Consider the following 22,430-nt stretch of genomic DNA (forward strand, 5'->3'; position numbering starts at 1 on the left):
GCCCGTAGCTCTGCTGCCTGTAGCCCTGCTGCCTGTAGCTCTGCTGCCCGTAGCTCTGCTGCCCGTAGCTCTGCTGCCCGTAGCCCTGCTGCCTGTAGCTCTGCTGCCCGTAGCTCTGCTGCCCATAGCCCTGCCAACGTTGGCTAAGGGTTTACGTGATTCCACACTGCTGATTTCATCCATGGCTTTCAGCATTACAGTAACGTACATTTAAACTCCAAATATCCAGCTACTCCATATGTACTCCCTAGCAGCTACTTGGGAAAAACGTGTGCACCTGCAGCAGAAAAAAATTTGCAAGTTCAAAAATTTAACTTCTGTCAGTTTAATTCTATGTATTACTGTTGTTGCTAGTTAACTCCTGTTCATGCAAGAATGAAAAATTAAGCAGCTACACTTGTCATACAAGTCACTAACAGCATGATAACCAAGCTTTTTCAAAAGCTGAAAACAATTTATCGTTAGTTTAGATGAAGAGCAGACAAAAACCTGGACTGGTTTAGTTAATTTCTAAAAAGCCACAGTTTAGTTATGTGTGGCTGAGTCTCCAGAACAGTGACATCTAGGGACAGAGAGAGATAGTACAAGATTAGTAACAAACCCCACAAACTTCTGCCGAGTCGTTAATAAATTGATTTACACTGACGTATGTGTTCGCACATTTTAACTCTCCTGTTTCCTTTTAAAATAAAATGAATAGTTACTGAAAACATACCAATCTGTTAGCTCTCCCTTGCACGTGTTCTCGGGTAGAACATGAGAGAACGAGATGCTGCGGTGGGTATCTACGGCACTACTGTGTACTCTGGCTTTAATACACAGCAACGGAACGCAATTCTAACACGACTTTAGAGAGGGACCGTCTGTTGCCTTAGGTAGCTGTCCTGGTTTCAGGCAGAACAGTTCTTCCTTCCCGTTATAAGAGGATGCCTTTTCAGTTATAGGTAAGGTTGTAATTAATGCTCACCCATCAAGAAATGCTGAGCCCAGAACCTGTTCCGAGCAAGGTAACGTTCGTTCATACAGCCTCTCTGTTCCTGGGAATAGAAACGGGAGTACTGCAGGTACTCAGTGTGTGCTTTCATCAGCCACTTAAATTTGAAAAACCAGGTATGTTTGGGATGACGTCACTTAGAACAATAGAATCGCAAACTCTGGAGGTCTACATTTGTTACAAGACCACTGCTTTAAAATTGTTTACAGATTTTTCCAATAAGTCTGGTAGTAATAACTGCAATACAAATGTCACATAGCTATTTTTGTCTCCTGTGGGGAAAAGCATTTTTGTAGACTGATAAACTGAAGTTAAAGGAAAAGACTTATTGGGTCGTTCTTAGTTCTTCCATATATGCTAAAACAACTCCCGATCAAATGTTTTCTGCACTCTATTTTAAAGAAGTTATGCATTGTGAGTAGTCTCCAAGAGAAAAATAAAGCTTACCTCCATTCATTCTCTATCCTGGCATCCACCACTACCCCTAGCTGGCTCATCATCAACACTTGGTCTTTCTCATTCTCTTTAAGGATGGTGTGGCTTTGAATCTGATCTTCTATGAAATGGATGCCAGGGAAGGAAAAAAAAAAAAAAAAAGAACCTCTCAGCAGAGAAGCTGTTTCAATATGTAAAATCTTCCTAGGGTACACCAAACCTAGTTGTTACAACTGCAGCCTCTTCCGTTAAGAAGATGATACGTAACATCTTTGCTTTGAGAAAAGTCTTGACTGTACCTCCTGAAACTTTGCTTCGTTCGCTCATGCTGCTTAAGGGTCTTGTTGCAACCCCACAAAAGTCCAAGCTAACAGACAGAGTACTCACAACAAAGGCAGTAACTTGCTTTCTGAACTTGGGCTTAGAAGCTCAGGGCTTAATTCTTCGTTCTAAGCCGTTGCGATAATGTCCTCATAGTTTCTAAGCATTTTACAGATATGGATCTGTGTGTAAGGACGTCATTCAGAAACACAATACGTGCTCGTCCCTAGAGATGCACCAGGAGCTCCCATAGCTGTCAAACTGCCCGGGAGTCCAGCCTGGCCGTACGGCTTCTGCGGAGTAATAAGGGTGGTACGGGTCAGGAGGTTTCGGTGTAAACTTGCCCTAGAACCAAAAATCCATTCTCTGTCTATTCAGAACACCTTGGATTTGAGGGATAAATTGTCTGGCAGTCATGTTTTTTTCCTAGTAATTTAAGTCTGTGCAGTGTACTCTATATTTTCCAAATATACTCCCCTGAGAAAAATACAACAGTGATTTTAGAGTCAGTGACTTGCTGTCATCAAATGAGGTGGCACAACGTAAGTCTTCTGAGGTCTAGCATCTTTCTTCTCACCGGGCTGCTGGTGCAATACTATACCTTCGCACAGACTATTGATCCCTCTCTTCTTGTTAAAAACTGGGTAAATCAATTTGATGAGGACACCCACAGTCAGTCTATTAATAAAAAGGTACTTCCAGCATGAAAGAATTACAGCTTATTTCAGGGCTAGGGAACAAATAAGTCTCTAAGCTATGTCTGGCACTACTACAGACTAGTCCTAAATCAGTTCACCTGGGCTCGTCAGTAAGTGTGCTGGTCTTTTGAAAGGCTGGAACTCAGCAAAGCAAGCAGTGAAAAACCAAAGCTGTACAGAGAATCTTTTGAGAGTAAATTTTGATAAAGTGGCTCAAAACAGAACAGAACCACTAAGGAAACAATACTACTGCAAGAAAAACACCCCCCCCCCCCAATCCCACAAAATCTAACTTAAACACTGAGCTACAAAGATGCACCTTTTCCTGAGCCCGTTCAGGTTCTCTCTCATTTGATATTATATAATCTTGGTGACTTCTGTGTCTGCGAAAAAGCAACTTCTGGGAACATGCTTTTGAAGCGTCCAACAGAACAAGGACCAAGATTTTGCTTCTTTATGTCATGCTCCAGCACAGCCAGACTCCCGGGGTGACTGGTTTTATGTCAACAAATCATGTTCTTACATGGGAGCGATTGATCAGGCTTTATTCACTGCATATGGTACCTACAGATGTGAAGCCCTTAAGTTAAGAGTAACGAAGTAAGTATTCACTCTTTTGGTTGAAACAGTTGGTTGTTTGACGTGCAATGTAAGACGTGAGCTTTACAGTATTTAATCATTACCAGGATTAGCAGCACAGGTGGAGGAACCAAAGTCAATTATTTGCGTCTCCCTTCCAGCGCTCATCTTTTCTCTTCTGCTCCCCCAATTCCTTTTTTTCACCACACAAATAAGCATACGGCAAATCAAAGTAGTTCTGGGAAAAGACCTCACAACTTCCTTTTCTGCCTGCAAACTGCACATTCCTCTCTTTACACAACTCTCCCTGGACTCCTTCCCCACCCCTCTCATAAAGAGCTTTTCCCTGTCGGGCATGCACATGACTATGTATCAGCTCTGTTTTGGACATTGCTGACTTGTAGGGCGTTTTTTGTTGTGGGTTTTGGTTTTTTTTTTAAAGCCCTCCCACATCTCAACAGGAACCAAGCCCTCCCCCTTCTCCCTCCACCAGGAATGATATAACAGCTGCCATCACGAACTGCACCAAGATTATTTCCCAAGCTGACCTCATGGGAGAAAGCTTCCTCCTGCTCCAAAGCTCCTACAAACAAAGTTTATTACCGAAAGATGGGAAACCTAGAACAAGTAACAGTATACAAAAAAGTTAAACATTTTCTTATTTTAAAATTAAGTCATTGCTTTTGAAAGACAGCCACTCCACTAAAAAAACCCCAAACATACAAGGAAACATTTGATTTTTTTTTTAATGTGAGTTAGCAGGTCATCTAGGAAAGCCAACCATAAAAATATCATATAAATAGGATGTAAACTGTAGTTTGCTGAATGCAGGAACAACTAACAGCCACCTTTTTTACTGTTTTCAGAAATAATCAGCAGAAATACTAGCATTCCTGTAACATGGATACAGGCACTTACTCAAAATATGGTTTTTAAGACCAAAAAAATGCATGTGTGTATGTTATGCCTAGTTAAATTCATAGAAATGTGACAATTCAATATACATTCTGATCTTTAGTTCTCTGCAGGAGTTTGTACAGGCACCGTGGCAGTGGACTGAAATGCCCAGACGTACTCTCCAGGGTATGCTCAAACATGCAGTTACGAGTTTCTTGTCATGAGATCAGCTCTGAAAGAGTCGCCACCACCGGACACCAAGAGCCAATATTATTAAACTCACAAAGATAATATCTACTTTTTTAAGCTCCAGTGACCCAGAGCCACTACAGCTGAGTATTATACCATGATTTGTTCAACTCTTTTGGACCATTGTTAGTGTTGTCACAAAATAACCCACTTGTAAGCTTAATCAAACCAATATGACGATGCTATCTAAGTACTTGGTACTTCTGTAACAAACTGTAAGTGCAGAAACTAAAAAAAAAAAAACCACCCCACAACCAAACAAAACCAAACCCCCTCCTCCCCCCCCAAAAAAAGACAAAAAAAAAAAACCAAAACCAACCCAACCTCACTTTTGACATTATCATTCGGAGCAAATTAAGCACGCAACCTTCTCCTGAGATTACTTCGATTCTTTTCCAAACTCTGGCTCTTTCAGACTCCAAAATTAAAATAGATTACCCGCAGAGCCCAGCCAAACCAACAGAAATGAGAACTTGGGACCTGATGAAATGAAAGTTGATTCAAGACAGGAAATTGAGTTGGTCAGATGTGTTGAAAATGATGGCAACCAGAAACTACATTATGAAGCTCTGTATAAAACAATCCCTTCCTTTCCCTCTCCAAGGCATCTGCAGATGTCTGGATTTGCAAAGTAGCATGTCAGTTCTTAGAAGAAAATGCACCACCAGCAACATTCATCTGCAAAGTCAAACTGCAAAGACATCACAGGTGGTACACATCAAATACTGGCCAAGACAAAAGCAGAAACATTTTTGTCCTGTCTTTATGGCCAGGGTCTGTTTCATTATAACAGCTTAGTTGCGTTACCATTTCCTTCTTCAGTGGAAATTTCAGCCAGACCACACCACCGCTGACTGCACCACTATTCTGTCCCGGCTAACTGCAGCACGATCATGACTAACGATGCCAGCGTGGAAGGTAAGGCAGCCTCTTCCCCCCGTCACTGATGCCTGCGAGGAGAGCTCCCTGAGCAAGGTGCTTCCTGCGGCACACCTATCATCGGCTCAAAAGGAGAAGCCATGCCGCACCCTATCGAGCGGTGACATGGGTCTCTGGTCCGCACCCCAGGCCTGCAGGGGAGACTTGTATGGTACAATGTTCCCCTTGGGTAACTAGAAACAACAAACCTTGCACAAGAGGTTGGAATTCCTAGAAAAGACTGGAGAGCAGACTGCTGGTACACGAGAGGAAACTCAGGCTAGGTTTTGAAATTCATCTGGATGTGGATTAAAGTTTCTATGGCATGCAGCCAGCATTAGATTTAAATGTAATATGAATGGCAAGACAACCATGTGAGATATAAAACATATCAGTCTGAAAACACATTTAAAAGGAGGCAAGAAAGCAATTTTGTCAGTAAGCCTGACATTTTCTGAAGGAGGACGATATAACTAATAGCTGCAGTCAGTTCCAACAGACCACGTGCGTTAACAGAAGATACTGATGTAGTTTAAAAAAATATCCAGATTTAATTAAAATAACTACATACATATGAGACACATAGTAAAGGTCCTCTATGCTCCAAAATCCCTTTACAATAACTTTTATATTACAAATGTATCTTCCAACGTCTGGGTACGCCATGATAGATTCTGCAGGGCTATACATGATCACCTGAATTCAAACAACGATATTGTGCTTTAACATACAGAGTGCTTCGAGATTATTGTTGTTGTTTATTGCTACAGCCAGAACTGAGCTTTACAGTGATGTTTTACAGAACAAAAAGCATGTAGTCTTTGCTTGTCAAATTTGTGTCTGATCACATATTTGAAAAAAGTATGCTTTCATGAAGATTTACTACAGAGCAGCAGCGCCTTTTAGCTTTACCAAGCAACTGTTCTCTACCAGGCTTGTACCTCTTCCTGTGTGGCATGGCCTCGGTCAGCCTAGCTGCTAAACTGGGCTCAGGGAACACCAGTATCCCTCTGAAGATCACTTTTACAGTTCACTGTTCACTATTTATTTTGGACTGAAATTGCTCACATCTCGACCTGTCTGTATTATTTGCCCTGTCACAACTGTAGTTTTCCAGCAGCTGTCATCCCCCCTGAGGCACAGACACCTCACGACTCCTGCACAGCAGAGCCGTGCGGGACAAGTCCCACTGCTCACGGCCACCGACCGACCGACCACGCGGCTGACTGGACAACACAAACCCACCAGCCTCCCCACCAAAACTGACAGCCTTTAACTCTAAGAAATAGCATCCTACAGTGTAAGCCTAATGCACTGCTGATTTTCTCTTAAATGATGTACGCTGCAATTCTGAAATTAAAGTTTCTGCGTACCCTGTGAGCTTGAATGCATCTATTTGCTGTTCAGTCACTGAGTCCCAAAGGTACAGCCACAGTTTCTCCACTGAAGCATTTCCAGCTAATGTGTCCTCCCGCTGCAGATGCCACTCCGCCCAAGATGACAGCAAAGCCCAGCTGGCCACAACTGTCAGCATCATAGCTTTTTGGGCTAATTCAAAAACTTTATCTTCAGGTTTCATGGCAGTGATTGCTGAATCCCAGAAGCATCCTCAAACAAGGCTCCCCACATACGGACAAGCTATAATGCATACCTTATGTATTAACCTCAAGCCCGAATTCTCCCTTCGCCCTGCCTCCAAATAACTGCTCCAGCTGCCTCTGCTGAAATCCATCCTCATCTCTGAAAAGCTTTCGCATGTTTTTTAGTTGGGTTTGGGTTCCCCCTCCCCATCAGACAGAAAAATGTACTGCAGACAGAGATACCGCCCCATTTCCCCCACTTGTCGCAGTGTGTCACTGGCCAGACCGGGACTCTGGCCCGCTGCAGCTCCGTCCGTGATTTCCTGTGACAGCCAAGAGAGCCGAGTCAGCTCGTGGTGTGCAACAAAAGCTTTGTTAACCGCACAAAAAATCAGGAGAAAAATATGGCTTTTAGCGAGTCTCGTAAAACCAGTGAGCGATTTCTACTGAATGACAAGGTATGAATTTGGCAGATTTAAAACACACCTTGTCTGGCATGAGAAGATCTCAAAACGGTTCAACCAACACCCCCCCCCCCATTTTATGATTAGGTGGTTCACGACATTTAAATAAACAATGTCACAAACAATCCTCGAGCCTTTATAAATAAACCGAAGCATCGCCCCTCCTTGAGGAGCGGTAGCACGGGGCCCCCCGTGCCGCGGGATTTCGCTTCTGTGTGTTCCCCCCCGCCCCCGCCCCAGGGACCCTACGGAGCGCGGAGCGGAGCCGCCACTGCGCAGCGCCCCGCCGCCCCCAGCCGTGCGCAGCGCGGCCGCTCCCATACGGGCACCGCCGGCCCGGGGCGGCGCGGGGGAGGCAGGGGCCGGGAGGGGGCCGCAGGGGGCCGGGGCCGGAGGGGGCCGGGGGGGGCCGGGGGGGGGCCGGAGGGGGCCGGGGCCGGGAGGGGGCCGGAGGGGGCCGGGGCCGGGAGGGGGCCGGGGGGGGCCGGGGCCGGAGGGGGCCGGGGGGGGCCGGAGGGGGCCGGGGCCGGGAGGGGGCCGGAGGGGGCCGGGGGGGGCCGGAGGGGGCCGGGGCCGGAGGGGGCCGGGGGGGCCGGGGGGGGCCGGGGCCGGAGGGGGCCGGAGGGGGCCGGGGGGGGCCGGGGCCGGGGGGGCCGGGGGGGGCCGGGGGGGGCCGGGGCCGGAGGGGGCCGGGGGGGCCGCCCCGCCGAGGCTGCGTGCGGGACAGACCGCGGGCCGGCGGCCGGCGCTGTGCGGCGCTCGGCAGAAAGGCACGTAGTCCGTTTTGTATCTAAATCTTTATTAGAACAATCCCCAAGAGCTGTAAAACAGTGAAGTAACAACAAAATTAAATATTAAACACTTTAGTTATCAAAGATATTTAAACAATACGTTCCTATTTCTGCATAGCAGAAGCAAACAGGTTTTAGAGCTCAAACTGTCGTGCTCATGTTAATTTGGTTTTGGCAAGATAATAATATAACCTTAATAATCACATTAATGCAACAGCAACCTCCCTTCCTTTTCTTAAACCTTAAAGAGCCTTTTTTTGTGATTTTACAACTCATTATTTGGGACAAATGCATGTGGACTTTTTGTAGCATAGAATGGCAGACAATTTTAATATTAGTAGCACTAGTGTTACTTAAACACGAAGAAACAGTTAGCTTTCTAATTTGATTACAGTGCAGTACAAATTATGTATTACTTTCAAAAATCGCCTGTATCAAAAGTTAAAAAAATTAGAGTAATTTATAAAACGCTTCCAGAATAGCAAATTATCAGTCTTGAAATGGAGAACGAACTTTATGCTTATGAACATGCAAATAGATGTGTTACAGTAATATACTATGTATTTGCTACCTTCTTCCCTTCTGTTTTAAGTAGCAAGAGCCCAGTTCTCACGGCCGTTACACAGGTACAATATGTATGATCATTGTAACCAAAAGCAGAATAGGCCTTACTCAGAAGTTCACTATACCATAAATTAGTGTATAAAAAAAAAATCTACTACTAAACCCAGAACAGTCTTGCATTGTTTCTATTTATTTGCAACACCACAATTGTCACATGTCTTCTCCCGGACCCACACAGTCTACTATCGTGATCTGACAACAGCAACAGGGAAACTGTGTGCGCTGCATCGTGCAGTTCAAATACATCTGACGTATTTTCTACAATTCATTTTATATCAGTTAATTTTAAATAAAGAGAGTATTGTTTTTCCTATCCAGCCTCTTCTGTTTTGTAATCTACATGGTGCGAATAAAGTTCAAAATATAAGCCAGGTAAAATAATAGCCAGTAAGGCACTTTGTCAGAGAGGACAGGGCTGTCCAGGCTGAGCAATTGGTCGAAGGGAGACATTCTACGTTACCGAAAACAGTCAGTCTATTCTTCACAATCACTTCTCTGACAACCCATTTGTAGAAGAATACTTACTGACTGTCCCAGAATCAGCTTGACATTGCGTCTGCCAAAATCTTTTTCCTGTTCTACAGCAGAACATACATCAGTAAAATATTTCATACTTTTAAATACTAATGTTTAAAAGACTATTAGGCATCCTTGTAACCCAAGAATCAGCTGCTGAATAGTACTTGGAAAAAACCAAAGCCTCAGCATAAGAAATGATCCCATCTTTCTTGTTTGTTTGTTTTGTTTCTGGGGTCACTTTTTAATTTTTGTTTTCTTTTTGTTTTTTTTTTACAAAATTTGAAGGCTTGACATTAAAACTTTGGTATAAAACATGTAAATGAAAGCCAGCCATTACTATGTCGTAGGGAGACACAATGAATTCAACCAGAACTAAGCCAAACATGATTGCGTGGATATGACAGCGGGTGTTTTCTACTGTCTCTCGGTTTCTACATTCTGCTTGTTTGAGACCTTCAACAGGGTTCTTTCTATTCACGTAAATAAAAAAATAAAAGCCTTTCCGAAGCTTCTCCCCAGAGAGGAGGCGCCCAGCCGCGGGCCGGGCAGGACCACCACCCGCCGAGCCCTTCGCGAGCGGCAGCACGATGGGCTCCCGCCAAGTTTCCAGCGCCAGCGTCTCCCCTACTGCACTGGAAGCGCAGCACAACCACCGGCCTTTTGTCGCTTTTCTCGCAGGGCTGGCCTGTGCCTCGTGCAACGGGTGGGCGTTTTGTCCCCAGCTCCCGTGGGCTCAGGAGCAAAGCAGGTATGACGTACTTTACCGTGATAGAGAGCGCCACATCTTCCACTCTCTAAAGTGAAGAATGGAATTTTAAACTTTGTACTAAATCAAGCAACAAAGTAAACGCCCAAATCCATACATGTCACTGCTAGTACCTCCTCTGTGGTGTAAGTCTGTAGACTCTGGCCCACAGGATTAGTTAGGAACCATTAGAATAACTTAGTCTCAAAATGTTTTAAGTGATTCTTTCCCACGTAAATACTCGCATTAATTTCTATTTAATTCATTAATAGTATTTTATTTTTAAAAGCCAATTTTAATATTAAATCATTATGATTTATTTATTCACTTTATTGATTATAAAATCTACATGGTATTGCTTTGTATTTTCACAGTTCTCATAACTATATCATTAAGAAAATGGCTTTTAAGTTTTCTTCTCAGAAATGATGATCACTTACATTCTAAATAATTTCACAAAATAGTGAGTGGAACAAATTTATACATATATATATTTTTACTGTATATAAATAATAATACAATTTAAAACTTTCACTTTTAGAAATTCCTTTAGTAAATGCATAGGATTGTTACAAAAGTCTTCTAATCAAATAACTGTATACTATTTCTATTCTGTTTTACTCCTAGTAAACTCTATGGTTACATTCATATGATAAAAAAAGCACGCTGTATTCGGAAATATGCTTTTTCAGTTGAGCTCCCAGTAAGACACTCAAGTCCAGTACAAATATAGATTACTTAATGCAGTTTTTTAGCTGCAAACTAATCACACAGTAGTATTTAAAGAAAAGAAAAAAAAAAGAAATTATTAGCACATGGACTGTAATCAGACCAGCAGCTTTTTTAATCACAGAATGGTGACACATACTCCCGTAACTAACTGATTTAATTCTCAGAAGAGATTAGAATAATGAAGGGGGGGGTGTTGGGGAGTGTGTGTGTGGGGGGGGGTGGGTGTGTGTGTGGGTGTGTGTGTGGGGTGTGTGGGTGTGGGTGTGTGGGGGGGGTGGGTGTGTGTGTGGGTGTGTGTGGGGTGTGTGGGTGTGGGTGTGTGGGGTGTGTGGGTGTGTGTGTAGTGAATGCCATGCACATAATGAGAAAGGAATGATGACAATGATGAAAAACTTCGTCAGTCAAGAGTCTGATTTTTTCTGAGGGTAGGTTTCTCAGCCCTTTCTGACAGTCAGGTTTACTCTAGGGTATCTCAAGAGGGGTTTTCAAAAACTGAAGGTGCCCACAATCAGTAATGTTTGAAACTGTACGCCTTCATTTTACATCATTTGAGTCCTAAACTGAACCACTCATTTCTGCTTCAGGGGAAAGGGCTACAGTGCCCACTGGATCACAGCGAATGCACACGAGTATACTGTCACTTGCACCTCAGTTCACGGGAGTTCAGGATCCTGCCATGCCCACGACTGCAAGCACGTGGGTGGATATCACTTGTGCATCACCATGACCCCAGCCCTGTTGCACGGACAGTATTTCTGCCTCGGCAGTGATTACAATCATCACAAACTGGAGCCGTAAGTTAGACAGCAAGATCACTTTGTGATGTGGATCGTCAGTAAATTTTCCCCAGAAACTTGCATTCAAATCACCTGGAAAAGAATTTGCCTTTCTCTCTGTGACACCAACGGACTCCTGGGGCTAGAAAAGTATTTCCAGGTGCTGAACTCCTGTAACAGCTCTGGCAGTGGTGTGGCACGTGGAAAGCAGACAGTAACGGAATATCTCATCCACTACAGTGGAATCCATGAAAACTAGGGGCAGGCCTCAGTATGGTTGGGTCCTTGGGCATCCATGAGAGCAATAAATGAAAACCTTTTCAGCTCGGCTCGTGGCAGTAACAGGCTTGAGAAGTACTCCAGTGTAAAGACTTCCCATGAGCAGAGCTGTGGCTAATGTCAGCGACAGTTCTGCTAACGGGAGGGTCATAAAACTGAACAGAATGTTAATATGCTTTCTACCAATAGATTTTTGTAATAATGACTGGGCAAATTTAATAATCAAAAAGCAAACTAAATTTTTTGGACCATCTTTCAGTAGCTAAATAATTCATCCTGTATCATGAGAAGACTTAAATGTCTTAATACCTTACTGTGTGAGCCACTGAGAGCCTGGAGACCCACAGAACGAGCACCCCTGGCCCTCAGCGCCCACACAGTCTTTGCGATGTCTCGTTAAGAAGCCCTTCTGAGCTAGGCAGAGGCAATGGCATTCCTTGTGCACATATATGGCCAAGACTTTCTTCCAAGGAAAAAAGACTGCATTTGGTTTTCCTTTCAGTGAAGCTCAACTTCCTCATAATGTAGAACACAATCAGAGACTCATTAGAGACGGGGGGGGGGGGGGAATATTAACACAAGTGCATCTCTCTCCGACATCAGCTAAAAACGATACATTCACCATCTTGTACCAGATGAAACCTCATTTGTGTGAGCCACAAATCACTTCAAGTGCAGTGGGACCTTCTCTCAGTTATATCACCTTTTAAGCACAACTCACAGAAGACTTCGCTGTAAGCAGTATCAACTATAGTCTTCTCTGACCACCTTCTTTGGGACCTGCAGGCTACCATCATTTCTTAAAAGACGCAGTAGTGGATGTGATTAAAATATCACTACATTTTTTTCAGTGTAGGGAATCATTAATGCATGTATAATCACAGTTTAAATAGCTGTGAACCAGCTTGTACAAAAAAATACAATCATAGCACCATATTTACAAATTTAGTACCATCTCCTGGTTAACTAGAGAGTCTCGAACTATCTTTTTATGGCTAATTAGGTTATATGTTAGTGCTTTCAGAAAATTGCCTGAATTTCTTTTACAAATATACACTTATAAAAAGAAACATTATCAAAACTGCCGTCATCTAAGGCAGCAACTTGTGTTACAAAAGTTATTAAAACATCATTATAGACTTAAAAAAGCTTCAAATTTACATTTTCCTTTTCATAGGCACTCTATAAACTAAAACGTGGCCTTGTTCTCACAGCTGTTAGTTTAAGCATTTAAACTAGTTAAATGTTACCAATGATGTTGCTCATTTTTTAGATATAAGGAAAAGGAAAAAAAAATCACCCATTAACCAGAAGCATCATTTACAGTTTTTACTTTTGCCTACTTTATACATGTTTTGCTTAAAAGTGACACTGTTTCGATATTGAGGTTTAGTGTATGTTATCCCACTGCCTTCTTAGGGCTTAGTTCCTTCTTCCCTAGAATTCGGTGAAGGCTAGCTGACATGAAGTAGGGTTTTGCTGTAGATCCATCATTTCTTTCCAGGTCTTCACCTGAATTTACACAGCAAAAGCAGCCAAAAGAGCAAACAGCAGTGCAAACACACACACACACACACACACACACACACACACAGAGAATTGAAGAAAGGAGAGAGCAAAAGACCCAACATTAAAAAAAAAAAAATCTCAATCAAGGCAATTTAGCTGTATTGTTAAGGACACTATAAAATTTCTGTTTTCTCAAACCAGAAGAGGTTTTACACAAAGCAGAGACACAAACATCCAGCCATTTTTAAATGACAGCAATGTGCTGTTTTTATTCTCTAGTTCTTTCGTTTGGCAGTATAGGTGGAAATTTTCAGAAACACTCATGCCTCCATGAAGCCTGGCATTTTGGCTGTTACTTGCTAGAAAATTTGTCCCACAGAGAGCTGTGGCTTTAAGCACATTTTAAAACTGGACCCTTTTTCACTGGCTCAGATAAAGTTCTTTCAAAAAACTTGATGTCACAAGTGCTCAATATTCTATACCGTCTCCTGCTGTCCATTACTGAATGGAAGCATGGGAAGCAAAACAGAATATGAATTTAAAATAATGAGGCAGACATGACTTTTTTTCCTACAGAAGGTCATGACTAAATCACTGGTCTGGGTTCAGCCCAGTGTTTATGCCATGCAGGAGTCACACACCAGTGAACAATTTCCCAGGGATGGGCAATCTGGAGGGGGTGTGCAGTGAAGCACAGTCATTGCAACTGCAACCCTGCAGAGGCAGACAGCTGTGCCTGCAGAGCCAAAAAGAGAGCACTAGTTGTAAGGAATGGCCAAAGAGGTTAGAGGAAGCAAATCTTCATACAGCTCCATGTCAGTATCCACCATGGGTCTTTGGAATAAATTAAAAAGAAAATCCGTTATTTTTTGAAAAAAACTTGTTAGTTTGCTCCATTTCCATTTCATTCTAAATCACAGTTGCCATTTATTTGTTGTTTAGCTTATTTCTTGGAGTGTTGTTAGTGCTATGCCTGTCTGTGATCATGTTTGTTTAGAACCAAAGTCCATAACTTGAGATGAATAGGATGTAGCTCTCAGCTAGACATCAGTTTTCAGTTTTCTGACTGATTTTTGTTCCTGTGATTCTTTTGGCAACCCAGTATTTCCAGAGTCAATGCTAACCTTATTTCCTAGGGAAGCGAGGTTAAGAAGGTGAGTGTCTAAAGGAAAGAACTAATTTATGATATTGTAAGAGGAGAATCAGTATTACCATGTTTGTCTTGCCTCAGTGATCCACTGTGCATATGACAGATCAAGCCTATAACTATTTCAATATTCCCTTAGTATTGTCAAATAATTCACCAACTGCAAGAACAATCACTGCCATGTAACTTCTACTTGGACCTACCAGAATGACTTTCATTATAGAAAAAATTGTATCTTTATTTCTTTAATTCAGTAAATCTAGCAAATGGAATGTATTTTGTAATAAGTACATCCTCTGATAACCATGTCCTAACTTGAGACCAAGAGAATTCTTTTGTGATTTTAGTATTCTCTGACTGGACACGTTGAACAGCAGTCCCTCTGAGATGCTGCCCATGATTGCTTGCCATTGGGGGGGGGTGTCCAAGGGACAGATAGTTTTTTAAATGGTATTTTACACAAATTTGAAGGTAATTCAGCATAATACTTTGTTCAGGGCTATTAAGTTGAAAGCAGAGGACTACCTGTATACCAAAAATAACTTTGTTATTAACAAGAGGTTTGAGTGAATCATTGCTGTACAGGGCTTTTTACAAAGCACCCAGAAGCAAACTGTTAATGAAAGTTAAGGAGCATCTGAAAAACAAAAGCCAGATATCCCCATGAGCTATATAGCTACCTTTCATTACTTAAACTAATTAAATTTGAATGCTAAGACATTTCCGCACTGCAGAATGCATCAAGGAGCCAGACTGAAAAGCAGAAGCAGTTTGTTTTTCATGCAGTTTACTAGCATGGCACCAGAATTCTGTAAGGAATGGATAAGGTGGTTTTCTACTCCTCCTTCCGTGACTTGCAGGTATTAGTGAAAGAAAACATAGTACTTACAAAAGCAGAGGAAAAGCGTGTCGACACACATTGCATAGACGCTGAAGAACCCGTGTGCAACTAGGTAGGAGCCGATAATGACCGTCTACAAAAAACAAACCACAATAAACCCCCAAATTTAGTTTGGCACCAATGTGGCAGCGCTAACACAAGTCAGAAGCCTAGTCTGCTAAGCAAATCTGGGGGGATTTAATGACAGCTCTGTAATTCTACCAAAGGTTACTACTGCTGTGGAAAGGGATTACAGGTTCAAGACTGTATCCTAACATGCAGTAGCCGTTAGTTTTCCAGCTGCCAAATTGGAGCCATTTCAACCCCCAGAGAGAATATATGCCAAGAATATTGTGAACTCCTTCAAGATTATTCTAAGGAACCACTCATCCTGGAGATGTTCTGGAGTCTAGGGAGGCTACAAAAGGACAAAGAGATGCATCACAAGTCCCTTCCATTAGAAGCCACACCGTCATCGGTGCCTCACCACCAGCCTTTGCTGTCCAGGAAGCCTGAGCAAAGCAGATGTGAAACCTAATTTCTCTGAAGGTGCAGAGTCACTGCAGTGCCACGTCTGCCTGAAGGATCCCGAGCACTAGAGTGTAGCAGACCAGTCCTCACTTCAGTGGACAGTATGCCACTGAGAGGATGACAACAGGAGCTGTTAGCAGACCGTGGCCCGAGTAGTGCGAGCACCTCAAACTGCCCTCAGCGTTCAGGAGGTTAGATGGCTGCCTTACCAACAACGGTACCCAGTAGTAATTTAACGTTGGTGCTTCCTGTGCAAAGATTGGTATTCTCTGTGTGAAGAAAAAGAACGCAAGGACACCTGCAAGAAGCACAGAATATTAGTGATTCCTATGCTAACTCTGATTTCCTAACACCTGAAGAATGGATGAGACAAAACAAACAGACAACAGATCCAAGGATGGTTTAAATAAGAGTTTGTAAACAATAAATTCCTCAGTACTAATTATCTGTTGGATCTGTATTCTGACAGAAGAGATATGTAAATGAATCAATTACCATAAAGATATTCATGGGCCCAGAAAGACTTTTATGAATTGTTTTGTTTCATCATTCTACTGGATTTAATAGCAAAATTAATAAATACTGATAAACAAGACAATGACATGGGATAACAAAGACCACTGGATGGATCTTTTCTAAAATAAAGAAGAGAGAAAAATTCTGCTGCTTTAAATTTTATTGCTTGAAGAAATACTTAACAATTTCAGATTGAAAGGAGAAATGGCAGTGCTAGTGACAAGCACAACAATAAGTTTAGAACAGACCAATGCATCTACAACAGAAATTGCCCAAAGAATATATTCTTGAAGAGGATGAAGACATGAACTAATTTCAGTATTTCATGGCTTAAATTTTAGAGATGTTTCAAATCACATTTGCTACGCCAGTTTGAAAGTCATTTTTACAGTAATGACAAAATATTTTAGATCTGTTCTTGGTACTAATTTTCAACTTTTGATTAAAATAAAATTAATTAGTAATCTTTTAAAGTATAAAGAATACAAAATATGGTTATTTTAAAAATAATGTTTTGAAACTGCTGTTACAATTTAGAAAAACTGTAAGGGAATGCTGCCAACTTGAATTGCGGAAAGTGCTTCATTTGAAAAAAAAAAAAAATCACTTTTCTGTTACAGAAAAACATGAATAATATATTTACTGATATCTAAGAAAACCCTATAAGGATGTTAGAAATAATCTACTTCTTTTACTATAGCTTATAGCAATAATGGGCTTGAATACAGTGGAGCTTCAGGCCCATCTCCTGCAGACCTGCTCCACTTCCTCTGGTATGCATGCTCTCTGTTACCAGGTGAATCTCATTTCCAATTTTGTTCAGTTCTTATGAAAGGAGAACCGATTGTGGCTGGCTTATTGGATGAGAATTTGGTTTGATCCAGCTACGATGCTTTGGCTGCAGAAGTCCTTGCGCCAGCAACACATGCAAGAGCAGTAAAAGCAATTATGGAAAAGATGAGGCGAGGGGGAAGGGGGAAAAAAGAAAAAAAATGTATTTTAGTTCAATCTTGCAAATCCTAGAAACACAGGCACAGCTTCCCAAATAGTCAGACCAATGAGAACCCCCAGCTGTTAACTAAGCATATGTGATTATGGCAGGCGTACTTGTAGGTACCAGAAAACAGAACACAGCGTTTGGAAAAAAATCGTTTAGCTTACCTACACCACCAGCAACGAGAATTTTCCCCAGGAATAAAAGAAAGTCTGTAACTTTGTCCAGAACTGCAACTCTGTTCAGCAAAGGACAAATGATACATAATCATCACAAACAAGACATTTGTAGTCTTTCTCCTTAAATCTATGGCTAATTGACAAAACATGACCAAGGAGCTGTCTTCTGCTGGTTTCACAGGCCGACGACACCACCACGCAGAGACACAACGCTGAGATGGGCTTCGTTACAGCCGAACCCCGTAAGACAAAAAAGCACTGAGTCCTTGCCGAGTTAGGCCTTAATGCGGCAGTACTGCTACAGCACTTGAGGACCGTTTATTGCTCTTGCTCGTTAAAAAAAAGAGACAGAACATAAAAATATTTTCATTTCAGCCTTTCTACTGGGGTCACAGGGAAGCCAGCCCAGAAGAGGCAGAGTACACCCCAAAACAAAAAGCAATGTTTGTGTAGATTGCTAGTAGGTCTTCTTTTCACTTAGTCCTACCTGGACACATTTCATGACCCCATAACATGCCAAATCTATTATTTTAAGATATCATGGTAAAAGACTGAAGGCAGGAGGCAGGCCTCAAAGCAGGGAGACAATCACAGGTGAATGAATGAAGGTAGACAGAAACATTGACAGTAAATCTGCAGACCTCATTAAAAACAACAGCAGGGAGTTTTTGCTCGAAATCCTGCCAGCCTGTCTTATCAGAAACTGCAGGTAAATAATGGGATGGAAAATGAGCTTTGTATCATCAGCCTCTTGACAGCGCTGAAGGCTACGGATATGGTAATACACAGCACTGACTACCATGAAAGATAAACATTAAGAAATATTAAAGAGAACAAATCATCATTAACCTGTCAGCATTCAGAATTAGCAAAATATACACACCAAAAAAATCTCAGTTTGAAACAATAACATTATACGCCTGGCTTTTAGCTATTGCTATTACTGATTAGGAGCAAAAGCACAAAGGACAGTGAGGTGACATTCTGACAGGAAACAAAGGCAGCTTCTCTTTCCTGTTGCACAGGCGCTACACGGCACGGGCAGCGCTGTACCAACACTAACGCACACTAACAGAGTGAACGCACTCCATCCTCCCATCTCCAGCCCCTTCCTCTTCTTTCTTAAACATCGTTTCCGTTTTCCTCTTTCAGCCTCCCCCTCCATTGCTCTCCTCCTTCCAGTCCTTCACTTAATAATTTAAACCACCTAACCAGTTTTACTGTGCCTCTTGCTTTGTAATCAGATTGTCTGCTGTTACGTCAACATGGCCTGCTCCTGAGTTATTCTCCCATTATTATTTGATCTCACAGCAGTACAGGAAGAGCCAGGAGCAATGAAGACAAGTACTGATGAGAACGGGAGTTTGGCAGCAGTCCTGGTAGTGGGGAAAAGGGCCAGGGAAGTTCCCAGCACCAGGGGAGATCTGGTTATGTTAAAGATACTGGCTTTGAAAGCAAAGTATTCCCTCTTCTTTGCTGCCACTCTCTGACACCCCATAAGCTTTCTGGATGCATCTGAAGACTCAGGTCTTTCTGCTTTCCTTTTCACAGTCAGTGAGTGGACCAAAGCTCAAGAAACACGCATAGGGCAGATGACGAGCACCCCATTCCCATTTATCTGTAGGTCTCCTCTCAGGGGCTCCATTGGTTCCTTGGAGGCACTACTACAATCTACTGGCTGCTTATGAATTTAAAAGAGCAATCACCACAAAACTGTTAGATTATATCAACTTTGCATAGGTTACTGTGCTGGACAGCCTGCTGTTACACACTGAGTGTTAGAAGTGAGGGCCCCGTCTGAGGACAGAAGCAGCTTACAATGTTTGGAGGAGACATGGGAGAGGAAAGAAGTGTGTCTTCAGAGTGCAATAGCAGGAAACCCTGACATTTCCAAGGACTGGGAGATGGCCCCTTACCTCACCACATTCCGCATGAGCAAAAAGAATGCTTCCTTTGCCGAGGTACAGAAGTTTTTACCGTATATGGCAATCTGCAAAATAATAGTAGCTGTTAAGTATTTAAAATAATTAGGATACCTCCTTGTATGCCAGAATCTTACTGCGTTTAATGCATAGTTCTCTCTAATATGTGACCGTGAAACTCAGATGAACATAAAGCGCTTCCCCCAGTCACCTGCTACCTCTCAATGCTTCCCACCAGGTTGGGACACAATATTATCCATCCTACCCCTTCAAATCACCCGGTGATGAGCATGCCACCCCTTTTGACGTTGCAGGCAGTAGACTCAGTTTGCCGAGCAGAGCAAATAAGGTACTTGCTGAGGGATTCTTCTCACTTTGCTAGTCACCTACACTAGATTTATAGCGAGTGGAAAGGAACTTGCAGAGCAGAAGTGAGTTGACCCCTGTAGGTATCTCCTCTGACCTGACGCTGCTCTCACTTAAGAAGAAATCAGCAATACCAGTATCAAAGTCAGTGGATTTACATCAGCATAAAGTAAAGCAGCTAAAGTTATTCAGGAACCATTTCTTCTTCCTGGAATAGTGTCCAAAAGGGTAAGATATACCAGAACAGCTCTTAGTGCAGTCAGTTTACAAACTGTAAACAAGACAGTAAAAAAAGAATACTTTCTCTTCAAGATGGCATTATTTTGAAACATCAATTGCATGAACATGGGTTATAATTACAGCCACCTCCTTTGAGACAACAAGTCTGTGACTGTACCATTCAATCGCTGAAATTGCTTCAAGTCAGAACATCCTAGGCTGAAATCTGTGTATGTTTATTTAGGTGAAAATCTGGAATTTCTCTTCTGGATGCTAGAAGGGTTATTTTAGAGAAATATCATTGCTGCTGTTTGTTAGCAGAATTTGTGCTTTTAACTTCCAGGAGGACATACAGCTACCTCATGACTTCTAGCCTCCTTATTCAAACACCGCCTCCAAACAGAAGTGTCATCAACATGCAATATGAAACAAGCTAATATTCCTGTTGAAATTAGGATTTCAAGTGCTGAATCAGGGGGAGTTAACCAGCTATGCCATCCCTTCCCACTTACTTTGGGGGGTGAGGGAGATGGACAAGGACTGGCATGAAAAGAGGCTGAGTTTAGGAGAATTAAAAAAAAGATCTTACTTTTTCATGGTAGGACCACATGCATTTCCTGAAAACTCCCATAAATCCCATTACTTATTCAGCAGATTCTAGTACTGCTGGCTGTTGACCTACTATTAGTGGCTAGGGTATTTTAGTGTCCCAGATAGGGGAGACCACATGCAGAGACAGCACATACCATGATGTAGGCATTTCTGTTTATAAATTTTAAGAATTTTTCCAAACACCAGAAACAGCATTTGAGGCAGCAGAGTAGAAATCTAGTGAAGGAGTTCTGTGTACCTGAAAAAAAGGAGAGAGTACATCATACATAGAACTCATGAACAGTCTTCAGAATCACAGAATCATAGAATGGTTTGGGTTGGAAGGGACCTTAAAGATCATCCAGTTCCAACCCCCTGCTACAGGCAGGGACACCCTCCACTAGCCCAGGTTGCCCAAAGCCCCATCCAACCTGGCCTTGAACACTGCCAGGGGTGGGGCATAGAAACATAGAACATAGAAAGCTATTCAGAAGAAAATCTTAAATTGTGACAAAAGCAGAAACATTATTTCTTTTTTTCTAGATATGGACTCTCTTTCTCAACCAGATTTAGCTCACTAGCTTTCAGTTAGATCAGATCCACATCCTGCATGAACTTGGCATTAAGTTCCCCAGGACATAAACTCAATTTGAGTAAACCAACACAAATTCGCTGGCTTCAAATGGAACTACAATGGCTACAAATAATGTGGAATTAATCTCTTATCATTGCTGAAAAACATCTTGGGAAAGTAAGGAAGTAATTTACCAAAGGAGGTCTTAATAAACTAGAGCAGATTCATAAATCTCACCTTTCAGTTTGTGATCCAAGTACTCCAGTATTACTCTAATAAGCTGGACAATTGCAAGAATTAAGGCTCCAAATGCCAGCGAACCTGTATGGTATCTAAAACAAAATAAATGACTGTTACACTGTGCATGTGTATATGTAAAATTATGTATGTACGTGCATATGTGTGTGTGTATATATAAATAAAATTATAACTGGAGGAAGGTCCACTAGTGGGAATTACTTATACTAACAGACCTTCATCCTGATCCACCAGAGACACGAACAGGATGAAGCCACTGGTGCTGTTGGTGTTTGTGTGAGTGCTCTGCACGTCTGTCGATCTGTGTACATATGTGTTGTATACATGTATTTGGGTGTGTGAGCCTACTAGGAATATGTGCTCAGCCTTGTAATTGGTGGGACCTGGGTGCATGGAGCTGCAGCAGCCGTGCTGCTATTGGGCTACAGGATTCAGCCTCCCCCTAACGACATTTCCCTGATCATACTGCTTTGGGATGGAATAGACTTAGTTTTCTTCATAGCAGCTTGCACAGTGCTACGTTTTTGGATTTGTGCTGAAAACTGTTGATAACACGCTATTGTTTATTATTGTTTATTGTTTATTGTTTTAGCTATTGCTGAGCAGGGTCAAGGACTTTGGTGCTTCTCACCCTGCCCCGCCAGTGAGCAGGCTGGGGGTGCACAAGAAGTTGGGAGGGGACGTGGCCAGGACAGCTGACCCCAACTGACCAAAGGGACATCCCACACCATATGATGTCGTGCTCAGCAGTAACAGCTGGAGGGAAGGAGGAGGAAAAGGGGGATGTTTGGAGTTACGGAGTTTGTCTTCCCAAGTCACCATTACGCATGATGAAGCCCTGCTGTCCTGGGGATGGCTGAACACCTGCCTGCCGATGGGAAGTGCTGAATGAATTCCTTGTCTTGCTTTGCTTGCACGCGCAGCTTTGCCTTACCTATTAAACTGTCTTTATCTCAGCCCACAAGTTTTTGCACTTTCACCCTTCTGATTCTCTCCCCCATCCCGCTGTGGGGGAGTGAGCGAGCGGCTGCGTGGAGCTTGGCTGCCTACCGAGATTAAACCACAATGCTGACTAATCATTTTAATTTGATATTCTAAGTCTGGCTTCCCTGGATGCAAAAAGAGCACTCGTTGGATACATGA

General features: G+C 42.5%; 1 protein-coding gene across 4 annotated transcripts in view; it reads right to left on the minus strand.

Annotated features, from left to right (window-relative positions):
* Positions 1–10,861: 10,861 nt before the first annotated feature.
* The window catches only part of SLC44A5 (solute carrier family 44 member 5), a 101,898-nt gene continuing 90,329 nt past the window's right edge, over positions 10,862–22,430 (minus strand). For all 4 annotated transcript variants that reach the window (XM_054834212.1, XM_054834213.1, XM_054834209.1 and 1 more), the window contains 7 exons: positions 21,267–21,361; positions 20,611–20,714; positions 19,274–19,347; positions 17,346–17,416; positions 15,878–15,966; positions 15,147–15,231; positions 10,862–13,113 (listed from right to left, as the gene is read on the minus strand). In XM_054834212.1, coding sequence (XP_054690187.1) covers positions 13,001–13,113; positions 15,147–15,231; positions 15,878–15,966; positions 17,346–17,416; positions 19,274–19,347; positions 20,611–20,714; positions 21,267–21,361 — 631 coding nt within the window. In that variant the 3' untranslated portion in view covers positions 10,862–13,000. The remainder of the gene's footprint in view (positions 13,114–15,146; positions 15,232–15,877; positions 15,967–17,345; positions 17,417–19,273; positions 19,348–20,610; positions 20,715–21,266; positions 21,362–22,430) is intronic.

Source organism: Grus americana, chromosome 8 (assembly GCF_028858705.1).
Source record: "Grus americana isolate bGruAme1 chromosome 8, bGruAme1.mat, whole genome shotgun sequence".
Lineage (NCBI taxonomy): Eukaryota > Metazoa > Chordata > Aves > Gruiformes > Gruidae > Grus > Grus americana.